Source organism: Embiotoca jacksoni, unplaced genomic scaffold (assembly GCF_022577435.1).
Source record: "Embiotoca jacksoni isolate LCO1_2020_lvr unplaced genomic scaffold, fEmbJac1.0.p SCAF_39, whole genome shotgun sequence".
Classification (NCBI taxonomy): Eukaryota; Metazoa; Chordata; class Actinopteri; family Embiotocidae; genus Embiotoca; species Embiotoca jacksoni.
Genome location: NW_027185391.1, coordinates 1,350,187 through 1,362,818, shown reverse-complemented (window position 1 = coordinate 1,362,818; position 12,632 = coordinate 1,350,187). Strand labels below are relative to the sequence as shown.

The 12,632-nt window shown below is 45.6% G+C and overlaps 1 protein-coding gene across 2 annotated transcripts in view; it reads left to right on the top strand.

Annotated features, from left to right (window-relative positions):
• Positions 1-12,632, top strand: part of tpst1 (tyrosylprotein sulfotransferase 1) — a 52,390-nt gene that overhangs the window by 26,879 nt on the left and 12,879 nt on the right. For both annotated transcript variants that reach the window (XM_069166570.1, XM_069166569.1), the window contains exon 3: positions 1,463-1,661. In XM_069166570.1, the coding sequence (XP_069022671.1) occupies positions 1,463-1,661 (199 nt within the window). The remainder of the gene's footprint in view (positions 1-1,462; positions 1,662-12,632) is intronic.

Here is a 12,632-nt window from a genome sequence, read left to right as displayed (position 1 = left end):
AGAAAAAAAAAGAGCTTTTAATTTCACTATGAAGAGGCTTAAATCCCTCTGAAGTCTGATGATGTCTGGTTGTATTGGTTCATGTTTTCCAGAAAAGATTTCCTAGCGTGAAGCTTTCAGTTCCTGCATCGGGTCAGTGGTTCTGGACTTCAGAACTGGCCGTGAATGTTTGAGCTCAGAGGAATTACATTAAACTCTCCAGTGATGGTGAATCATATGAAAAGTGATGCATGCCGACGTTTTAACGGGGACCCGCAGAGGGAGCGAGGGCGGGGGGCCATCTTTAATACCCTTTCCTGATCCAATTACAGCCAATCAGATGCTTCCGTGGGAACAGAACTGAGGGATGGACCGGGACCAGCTGAGCTAAGGATGCTAATGAAGATCCCACACTGGTTAACAAGTGATATAGAGAGCTCTGGTCGCCAAACAGGGTCACATGCTTGTCACCTGACTCCAATGGATCTGTTTGATTCGTTCACTCAAATGTTGCCAAGATTCAAACCTTCTGCCAAGTAGATGTTTTCAGACCAAACAGTTGTCAGGACTTTCTTCAGAGGAACTTCTGCTCAGAGAGTTTCCTCCAGAACTAAACAGGTTCTGAGAACTTTTTCTGTTTGTCAGTTTAGATTTATCATAATTACTTTTAAGATGTATTAGGTTAGGTTAGGTTAGGTAGTTACTTTATTAATCCCCGAGGGGAATTTTTTTTTCACTACAGCAGCATACAGGAAGCAATATTAGTATTAGTATTAACTGATTCACTTGAAGCTTGTTATGATCTGCTCTCATTTACGTTGTCAGTTACTGTATTACAATATAAAGGCTTTTATTGTGAAACATTTTCAGGAAGGTGTTGCGCCTGAAGTCAGACGATCACACTTTACATGAACATGCAGAACAAGCTGCGGTGCTTCAAACAGCATCACAGCTCTGCAGCAGCACGTCAACGGAGCGGCTTCTTTATTTCTCTCTGAACAGAAGTCACGCTGTATTTCCTCTGATGTGTATCGGCTTCAGAAATCATGGATTTTGTGTATCTCCATTTAAAACTTTGTAGTTTACTGTTAGCTTCCTGTTTACACTATTTTAAACCCAGCGGTTGTCTTATGTTCCTGTGTGTCACCACAGTTGCTATGGTAACGGGGAGAGGACCCAGGCAGAGGGAGGAGATAAAAAAAAGTCCCAGAAAACAGAGTGACAGGAACTTAAAAGGTTCTAGGTTTCCCCGGTGAGGACACAGAAAAAAGGGAACTTTCTCCCACCGATCTCAGAACTGAGAAATAGTTCTTGCAGTCTGAAAACACCAAAAGTTAAAGGTTTATAACGAAGAAAGGATGCTTCTACTCTGAGCTAAATGGACCCACTTGCAGTTAAATCCTGAATATTTATCGCTGTATATTCTACCAACCAAGAAGAAGTGACTTTGTTCTTCCCTGCTGAACCATGTTTGTGTCGTCAGGGTGGAGCGGTCCACAGACCAGGTCATCAAGCCCGTCAACGTGGAGGCCTTGTCCAAGTGGGTGGGGAAGATCCCGGCCGACGTGGTGAGGGACATGGCCGTCATCGCTCCCATGCTCTCCAGGCTGGGCTACGACCCGCACGCCAACCCCCCCAACTACGGTCGGCCCGACCCCAAAGTCCTGGACAACACCAGGAGAGTGAGTACTCACTTCATTTACTCTTTAATCACTCCAACCGTCGACTGTTTGCTCTAATAGAAGTCTCAGTTTACTGGAGGAAGGTTTCAGGTGAATAGTTTTACTGAGGTTTGACTTCATGATGTTATTTTAACTTTTACACATTAAGACAAATTCTGCCCAAACTCTGCCTCCATAGAGGAGCGTTACACCGACCTGACAGTCACTGTCCAGTGACATCACGGCGACGTCATCAGTCTGGGCATTTTAAGATATGATGGAGGTGGATTATGGGAAATGTTTCATACAATGTTTGGTGGAGCGTTCTGCCTCTTGTAGGTCCCCAAACTTCAGGAAACGAAGCACTGAATCACTTTTAATGTGTTCACGTGATGTTGTGTGTTGGTTGTGTTGTGTGTTGGTTGTGTTATTGGTTGTTTTGTGGTGTTGGTTGTGTTGGTTGTTTTGTGTGTTGGTTGTGTGGTGTGTTGGTTGTGTTATTGGTTGTTTTGTGGTGTTGGTTGTGTTGTGTGTTGGTTGTGTTGTGTGTTGGTTGTGTTATTGGTTGTTTTGTGGTGTTGGTTGTGTTGTGTGTTGGTTGTGTGGTGTGTTGGTTGTGTTATTGGTTGTTTTGTGGTGTTGGTTGTGTTGTGTGTTGGTTGTTTTGTGGTGTTGGTTGTGTGGTGTGGTGTGTTGGTTGTGTGGTGTGTTGGTTGTGTTATTGGTTGTTTTGTGGTGTTGGTTGTGTGGTGTTGGTTGTGTTGTGTTGGTTGTGTTATTGGTTGTTTTGTGGTGTTGGTTGTGTTGTGTGTTGGTTGTGTTGTGTGTTGGTTGTGTTGTGTGTTGGTTGTGTGGTGTGTTGGTTGTGTTATTGGTTGTTTTGTGGTGTTGGTTGTGTGGTGTTGGTTGTGTGGTGTGTTGGTTGTGTTATTGGTTGTTTTGTGGTGTTGGTTGTGTTGTGTGTTGGTTGTGTTGTGTGTTGGTTGTGTTATTGGTTGTTTTGTGGTGTTGGTTGTGTGGTGTGTTGGTTGTGTTGTGTGTTGGTTGTGTGGTGTGTTGGTTGCGTGGTGTGTTGGTTGTGTTGTGTTGGTTGTGTGGTGTGTTGGTTGTGTTATTGGTTGTGTAGTGTGTTGGTTGTGTTGTGTGTTGGTTGTTTTGTGGTGTTGGTTGTGTGGTGTGGTGTGTTGGTTGTGTGGTGTGTTGGTTGTGTTATTGGTTGTTTTGTGGTGTTGGTTGTGTGGTGTTGGTTGTGTGTTGTGTTGGTTGTGTTATTGGTTGTTTTGTGGTGTTGGTTGTGTTGTGTGTTGGTTGTGTGGTGTGTTGGTTGTGTTGTGTGTTGGTTGTGTTATTGGTTGTGTAGTGTGTTGGTTGTGTGGTGTGTTGGTTGTGTGTTGAGTTGGTTGTGTTGTGTGTTGGTTGTGTGGTGTGTTGGTTGCGTGGTGTGTTGGTTGTGTGGTGTGTTGGTTGTGTTATTGGTTGTGTAGTGTGTTGGTTGTGTTATGTGTTGGTTGTTTTGTGGTGTTGGTTGTGTGGTGTGGTGTGTTGGTTGTGTTATTGGTTGTGTAGTGTGTTGGTTGTGTTATGTGTTGGTTGTTTTGTGGTGTTGGTTGTGTGGTGTGGTGTGTTGGTTGTGTTATTGGTTGTTTTGTGGTGTTGGTTGTGTGGTGTGTTGGTTGTGTTGTGTGTTGGTTGTGTGGTGTGTTGGTTGTGTGGTGTGTTGGTTGTGTGGTGTGTTGGTTGTGTGGTGTGTTGGTTGTGTGGTGTGTTGGTTGTGTGGTGTGTTGGTTGTGTGGTGTGTTGGTTGTGTGGTGTGTTGGTTGTGTGGTGTGTTGGTTGTGTGGTGTGTTGGTTGTGTGGTGTGTTGGTTGTGTGGTGTGTTGGTTGTGTTGTGTGTTGGTTGTGTGGTGTGTTGGTTGTGTGGTGTGCGGTTCTGAATGTGGGTCGTTGTGGACTTCAGTGACTCTAAAGCAGTGGGTGTTGAACATCCATTTACTTTTCTCTCTCTTTCCGAGAGCTGCTGCAGCGACCATGAGGACACTTCAGTCCTCAATGTCTGACATTCTGTCATACACACACACACACACACACACACACACACACACACACACACACAGATGTGGTCTCCAGCGTCTTGTTGTAAGAACAGCAGGTAGATTCAGAGACTGAACGGTTAACGTCCGACCTGCTCTGAACGTTACGTGAACTCGGTGCCGGAGCAGAGATGTCTCCAGACGTCCACCCTCCTCGTATTCTTTTCCTGAAGCGGAGCTATCAGGTGACATGCTCAGCAGCGCCGCTTTTCTTTATATCTCTGGGGCTGCGGAGGTCGACGCGTCGAGGTGAAAGAGGCGCGAACACAAAGAAGTTCTGATTTGATGAATGCCTGTAAATCATCAGGACCACCAGGGAGCAGGTGACCAGCGCCGGGAGGGTTGTTTTTGAGAGGCTGCAGCTTGCATTCCTGTGAGGAATTAAAGGTGAACTCTGACCTCGTAGTCTGAAACCGTCCTGGAGTCTTTTTCCGAGTCTGATCTTAAAGCTGGTATTTAACCTTCAGGTTGACCTTGAAGCTGGTGGAGATCCAATATGATGAGGTGGCATGTTTTGGGATAAAACGTCTCACCTGCATGTTCCACTGAACACAGTCGGTCCTCGGCCCAGCTTCATCTCCCACATCAGACGTGTTTTATTTTACTTCCTGCTTTGATCATGTTTCCTTCATTTCTGTGCTTCTATTGTTGTTAAACGGCTCATTGTCCGTTGTGTGTTTATTGTCATCATTTCCTTCTTTGTGCTGCAGCCTGACGACACAGTTAAAACAGTTTTAGTCATTAAGAACATGAATCTTCCTGTTGATTGTCTGCAGTAGGAGGAGAACGCATTTCTATTTTCTAACTGAAAGACCGCGGAGGTATTCGCTGATGTCTGCTCATGGGTGTTTTATTATGGAAATTGACTGGGATTTTATTTTCTCCGACTGACTTCCTGCCCGGCTGTTCAGCTCGCTGCAGTCTCCGAGCAGCTGTCGTCAGAAACAGACCGCCGCCTCTCTTTAGCGTGGCGATGCTGCTGAGACGCAGCGCTCCTCAGGTGGGAGATTGATTGGTGTTATGCTAGCTGTAGATTTATTTCTAATTAGAAAAGAAGATTCAAGAAGACCTGTTTTTGGGGGCGTGTCTGTTTGATTGACAGGCCTGTGGTGCAGTCAGGTTACAGCTATCGGTGGGCGGGACGTAGTATCGTCAGGTTTCCGATCAGATCGGTCAGATCCACCGCTGGCTCCTCCCCCAGCTCGTCCAAATATGGTCACTTCCTGCTCCAAACCGCTCCGAACTAGTAAAGATGGTGACGGACAGAATCTGAACTGGAGGATTCATAATGTTCATGAACCAACGATGACATCACTGATGGTTGATGACATCACTGATGGTTGGTAAAGACATGTTTTCCTGACATCAACCCTCTCCAGTACCTTCAGCTTGAACTGGACTGCTGACGCTGAGCAGTGAGTGTTGAACCTCAGTGATGCTGCTGTCCAGGTCCAAAACCTGCTGGCAAGTCTGAACAGTGTAAAATGATCTTGTATTTGACACCTCAGTATGAAACGTGTGTCAAGCCGTGACTGCAGTAAGACGATGAAAGAGGGTGACACACACACACACACACACACACACTATGGCAGAGAAAACAGTAGTTGCCCTAATGAACAGGTCTGAGCTCTTGTTAAAGCTGCATCAGTGTCTGTCACTGGAAGCTGCAGGCAGAGCTCATCAGCAGTGTGTGTGTGTGTCACTGTCTGAGGGTGAGAACACATATACATATATGTGTATGTATGTATATATATATATATATATATATATATATATATATATATATATATATATATATATATATGCATGTACATATACATAAAAATGTTTGTCACTTAAATGTTTCAGATCATCAAACAAATATAAATATTAGTCAAAGATAACACAAGTAAACACAAAATGTAGTTTTTAAATGAAGGTTTTTATTATGAAGGGAGAAAAACAATCCAAACCCACATGGCCCTGTGTGAAAAAGTGTTTGCCTCTAAACCTAATAACTGGTTGGACCACCCTCAGCAGCAACAACTGTAATCAAGCGTTTACGATAACTTGCAATGAGTCTTTTCCAGCTGTGGATGAATGTTGGCCCACTCATCTTTACAGAGTTGTTGTAATTCAGACACATTGGAGGGTTTTCCAGCACCAACCTCCTTTTTAAGGTCATGCCACAGCATCTCAATAGGATCCAGGTCAGGACTTTGACGAGGCCACTCCAAAGTCTTCATTTTGTTTTTCTTCATCCATTCAGAGGTGGACTTGCTGGTGTGTTTTGGATCATTGTCCTGCTGCAGAACCCAAGTTGGCTTCAGCTTGAGGTCACGAACAGATGGCCGGACGTTCTCCTTCAGGATGTTTTGGTAGACGGTAGAATTCATGGTTCCATTTATCACAGCAAGTCTTCCAGGTCCTGAAGCAGCAAAACAGCCCCAGACCATCACACTACCACCACCATATTTTACTGTTGGTATGAGGTTCTTCTTCTGAAATGCGGTGTTACTTTTACTCCAGATGTAACGGGACACACACCTTCCAAAAAGTTCAACTTTGGTCTCGTCAGTCCACAGAGTATTTTCCCAAAAGTCTCGGGGATCATCAAGATGTTTTCTGGCAAAAATGAGACGAGCCTTAATGTTCTTTTTGCTCAGCGGTGGTTTTGGTCTTGGAACTCTTCCATGCAGCCATTTCTGCCGAGTCTCTTTCTTCTGGTGGAGTCATGAACACTGACCTTAACTGAGGCAAGTGAGGCCTGCAGTTCTTTGGATGTTGTCGTGGGGTCGTTTGTGACCTCTCGGATGAGTCGTCGCTGCTCTCTCGGGGTAATTTTGGTCGGCCGGCCGCTCCTGGGAAGGTTCACCACTGTTCCATGTTCTCCATTTGTGGATAATGGTTCTCACTGTGGTTCTCTGGAGTCCCAAAGCTTTAGAAATGGCTTTAGAACCTTTTCCAGACTGATAGATCTCAATTACTTTCTTTCTCATTTGTTCCTGAATGTCTTTGGATCTCGGCATGATGTCTATCTTTTGAGGATCTTCTGGTCTACTTCACTTTGTCAGGCAGGTCCTATTGAAGTGATTTCTTGACTGAGAACAGGTGTGTCAGTAATCAGGCCTGGGTGTGGCTCGAGAAATTGAACTCGGGTGATAAACCACAGTTAAGTTATGTTTTAACAGGAGGGGGCAAACACTTTTTCACACAGGGCCATGTGGGTTTGGATTGTTTTTCTCCCTTAATAATAAAAACCTTCATTTAAAAACTGCATTTTGTGTTTACTTGTGTTATCTTTGACTAATATTTAAATTTGTTTGATGATCTGAAACATTTAAGTGTGACAGACATGCAAAAAAATAAGAAATCAGGAAGGAGGCAAACACTTTTTCACACCACTGTATATATGATATATATACAGCATAGTCTTTTGGTCCTTTTTTGTCGCTCCGAGCACCCGTACCATAACACCACGGATAGTCACGCACTTACAGTCCTAGGTCCTTCTGATCCTTCTGGACAGGTTCCAAACTCATCGTTTTTACTCCAGATTCAGAGGAAATCTCCTTCAACCATTCAACCATCGACTCTGGAGTGAGAACCTCCTGAGTGAGGACGTTCAGTGTTCCCCAATCCAGCTTTAACCAGAAACAACCATCCCATGATGTTTCAGAGAAAACCAACAGCTGGTAAACATCTTCAGGAGACAACAAACACACTGAGAAATGTTTACTCCTGTTGATACTAATCAGTAGACGGTAATAAGCAGATGAACATTGTGAGCTTTGACTTCTATAGTTAGAGAAAGAGCTGAGGAGGAGACACAGCTGTAGTTTCCATCTCTGTTTGTGGTCACGCTCCTTTTTCCAACCAACCCTCTCCCTCCTCTCACATCTTACACTCCCGATGGTTTCCATACGAGTCATAATCTCCTGTCAACATGATGGATTGTACAAAGTTCATTCTTTCCTGTGAGATCACGTTCCTCCTGCTGGATTCCCTCAAACCATCCGAACGCTGGACACCAACCCAACGAGCAGCATCACAATGCCGTCATATATATATTTATATATATATATATATATATCATATAATATATATGTATATCATATAATCATATAATGTATGATATATATATATATATATATATATACACATATATATATATATATCATGATATATATATATATCAGATACATATATATATCAGCTATATATGATATATCAGATATATATGATATATACATATATCATATATATACCATCAACACCATCATCGCCACCATCATCACCACCACCACCATCATCACCACCACCACCACCACTACCACCATCACCACCACCACTACCATCACCACCACCACCACCACTAGCTAATCAGTAGCTCCATTGTGTTGGAGGCTCCTAGAATCAGAGCTGAGCAGTGAAAGGTTGTGCTGCTCCTTTAAAGTGTCTCTTCACGCTGTGTTTGCCGTCCTCTATCACGGCTGCCATATGTCAGAGTGCTGCTGGCGTACCAGATCGTCACGCTGTTATCAGCATGCTGTGCATGCTAAGGTCCTCCGACGTGCCTGCGGTCCTGTTTACATTCTGTGGATCCAGTAAATATCCGTGTCTACTGCTTCCTGCTCTCCAGCAGCAGACCTGCCTGCTTCGCTGACAGCGTGTTTGTGCTGACGTCTGTTTTGTCACATTTATGCCGTGTACATCTGCAGATGATTAATGTGCAGGCTTTGTTATTGTTTATTTGCCCCGGTCCTTCCTGCGCTGGAGGATCTCCTCCCAGCTGGACCCAGAGAGGACGTTGGCCCCTGGCCCGGCGCTCACTCTGCTTCTACATCAGGAGTTTGACAGACGTGAGAGACGTGATGAGATCTAACAGAGCTGGATCATAGCTCTGAGCTGGCAGTGGGTCAGTCGGGTCGTGGTCTCAGTGCTGATGGAGAACAGCTTCAGGACTGGAGAACCAAAACAATGATCCAAAATAGGCTCTTTGGGCTCATGTCATATAAAACATGACGAGTGCTCTGACCAAGCTGCTGAACAACCTTTAGACAGAGTTCTTGTGTTGTGAAACGACATCACAGTTGTGTTTTTAATAACTATAGAAATACTTCTGACTTGGTATTTGTTCTGAAGACGTTCATGTGCTACCCAGTCCTGTTTCTTACATCAGTTGCTGAGAGGAAGGAGGACACTCGGGTGGTCACATGACGGTTTTCGTTCTGGACGTTTCCAGGGCAACGACAGTCCGCCTCGCTGGTGGAAGGAGACGGCGTCTTCATCTTCTCTTCGTTCTTCCTTCCAGTTTCATTCACCGTGTTGTGACTCTACTTATTGAACTTTTTCCATCTGAAAGTTTAGTCTTGTGAATAAATTCAAGGCCTCATTCTGTGGTCGCTCCCTCCTCCCTTCTGAATCCTGTGTAGCATTGCATAAGACATCTGGCATCCAACCACCGACTAAACCGCTGTATGATGAAGCCACATGTGGAAATGCTCTCTGCTGTCTTGAATTTTCACCCAGCTCCAACCAAATATCTCCCCACCCTCCCAAACCAACACCCCCCCTCCTGATTCCACCACAACGAGCCGCTCGGCAGAGAAATAGTTTGGAAGCCGAGTGGACTGTTTTGTGCGTTGAGGATGATGAAGGCAGCTCGGCCTGCTGGGAGCAGCCGTGTTGTTTCACTGAGTGAAGGAACATCTGGATGAAGATCCTCCTGAGCAGCATCACTCGATCACATCTCCCCGACGCCACCGCTTCTATCGGTTCAAACCACCAAGCTTCCAGGAACGTATTCACATGAAGACGGACCACGATGTGTTGTCCAGAAGAAGAACTGAGCCCGACGTGTCCAACGGCTCTGGTTGTCAGGCTGGTCGCTGAGGACTAAAGCTGTTGCCGGGTGTGAGCCATGTGATTATGGTCTGTCGGTTGCAGTGGTTCCATCCTACTGGGCGTCGACCTCCGGTTCATTTCAACCAATCAGCTCCAAACACTCTGCCGCCGCTGCAGCGACCTGCCGTGTCCACCAAAGATCACAGCGTGAAGCACAGACGCTGGCCTCTGATTGGTCCGTCCTGCAGAGCTGCGCTAATGTTAATACGAGCCGAGTTCCCAGCCTGTGTTCACTGTGAGCGACGGGCGGCGCTGTGTGGGTACTAAAGATATGGAAAACATGTCATCAGCATTATTATTCTATAACCCTATTTATAATTCTATAAGTCCAAACTACGGTTATTACTAAAGTCACTTTTAAGATTTTGAAAGAAAGTGCAGCTGGCCAGTTATGTTAAATCCTAAATGTAAAGAGAGCTCTGCTCTCCCCCTGGACCTCTGCTGTCCCCCCGGACCTCTGCCCTCCCCCTCCGACCTCCGACCTCCGACCTCCGAACTCTGCTCTCCGTGACGGTCGGGTCGGCCTGCTGTAAATGAGGCTCTTCAGGTCCGACTCCTGAAGCCACAATCAATGGCTTTTAAGTGGCTTTGCAGCTGCTCTGATCCCTGGTGAGAAATGGATATTGGGATCAATAAGTTGTCAGTTTGTGCAGTGTAACATTAATAAGATGAGTTAGTGGAGGGATGTGTGGAGCTCCAGGTCCGGGGGCAGAGCTCTGGACCTTTTCCTCCACGTCGGTGCGAGGCCAGGCTAATCTCATGATATCGACCCGGCGCTCTGTGGCTCTCAGACCTGGACGGAGACTCGTACGCATGAAACCATCAACGAGATGAGAATGGAAAGAAGACGGTGAAGAGATTTATTAATGAGCAGCGCACATGAAAAGTTTATGGATCAATGCATCTCAGTCTTTCAGCTCAGATGAAGACCTGAGCTGCATTAGTGTCTGACGCTGGAGAAACCAGTCCCATCTCTAGCAGCTGTCTGTCATCATCACATCTCTAGTGTTCTTATGCTGATCTCATCGCAGCCTGCAGCTGCAGATCTTTGTTTGATTTTAAACTAACCGTGTCTTGAAGGACGTTTCTGACGGTGAAATGGACCAGGTCTATGTCCAAAACTGAAAACCCATCAATCATACAGAGTTTGAACACCAGTCAGGTGTGTGGAGGTGATGTCAGCCTCGTCATCATCACGACTACAAACTGTTGTCAGGACTGCAAACACATGAAGACCCAGAATTCCTGAGGAGACGATGGGGAAGCAGACGGGGCTTTTGCTCCACCTTTAAGTGTATCCATCTGACACAGATATAAATACTATATAATAGTAAAACATTTTATGTGCAACGTAGATAGCACGTTTCATGAGAGGTCTGGAGGGTCCGGAGAGGTCCGGAGAGACAACAGTCAGACTCATTCCATCAATCCAGGCAGCCACAGACAACCAGTGTTAAAATATCAGATGAGAAATGTGTGTGTGTGTGTGTGTGTGTGTGTGTGTGTGTGTGTGTGTGTGTGTGTGTGTGTGTGTGTGTGTGTGTGTGTGTGTGTGCGCGCGCGCCACGGGGAGATTAGGAGCTGGAAGTCATTAAAGTGTCCTGAGGGTTTTTCTCTCCAACCGTCTGCACACACTGATATTTGAAAATGGTCCAACTCAGGACTTTGTGGCCTCCAACCCTGATCTGACATGATTGTTGGGAGACGTCCGGCCCGGTCCAGTAACACCAGTGAAGCATTTAGTTTCAGGGTGAAAGTAGCCGAGTGCAGCTGGAACCGGCCCCCTGCTGGTCGTGGCTCGACACTGGCAGCGTTTCAAAGGCACTGGGCCGTTACCACATTTAACCCCCTGAGACCAGAGCTTAGTCACAGCGAGCTGCTGCCATAACACCGAGGCTGAACCGCTGCAGGCTTTAGTTTTGGCACAACCACACCGGATTGACCTGCTGCTTGTACCAGCAGGGACCTTGGCTGACCCAGCTGGGCTGGTCCCTCCCTGACTGGGCCCTGCCAGGCTCTGCTGAGGCCTGCTGTGGCAGGTTTTGTGTTTTGTCTGATATAATATTGATCAACTTTTTAAAGTATTTAGCAAAACTGGCAAAAATTAGCTGGTTTCAGCACCTCAAATGTTAGAATACGTTGTGTTTTTTTGTTAGTTTTTTGCAAATGTATATTTAATGTCCGTTAGGTTTGGGACTTTCTTCTTGGGAAATAGGGATTTGCATTTTTCATGATATATTTTATAGTCTAGTTCATCAAAGAACAGAAATATGTTTATAGCTAGATCAATAGACCACAGTCACACCAGCAGCTCTTTGAGCTAAATGCTAAAATTAGAGTCGGACAGTGCTCACATTTGGCAGATCGGTGAGTTTTTTGGGGTGTCATTAGGAATAAAATCTACAACAACCTTTCAGCATATTGTAGCTGAAGCAGTCTGAGAGCACGGCACTGCTGCACCTCCTCTTGGCTGAATTCTGGCACGTGATGGAGATTTGGTCCAATCACAGGTCATTTCAGAGAACACGGATGCATGTCTCTGATTTAATGTCAGAAAATCCTGGAAAGAAAATTGGAATTCCAGCTTTGGGAACAACACTGCAAAGCGCTCTCGTGCACCCTGAACAACAGGCACACGGAGACGACCGGTAAAAACAACAATATTCTGATGATCCATCAGCCCACCGATGTAGCCCGGTACTGCCCGATCCAAATGCACTGTGTGACTATATGGGTCAGGCTCTGCTCCAGAGAGGACTGTTTCTACCCGGGGGTTCATTTGAAAACTATTGGAGCAACCTTTAACCAATAAGCAATGACCACCATATGTATTGAAACCAACCATCAACCATCAGTGATGTCATCAACCGTCAGTGATGTCATCATCCATCAGTGATGTCATCAACCATCAGTGATGTCATCGTTGGTTTGTGAACGTTATGAATCCTCCAGTTCAGATTCTGTCCGTCACCATCTTTGCTAGTTCGGAGCGGTTTGGAGCAGGAAGTGACCATAT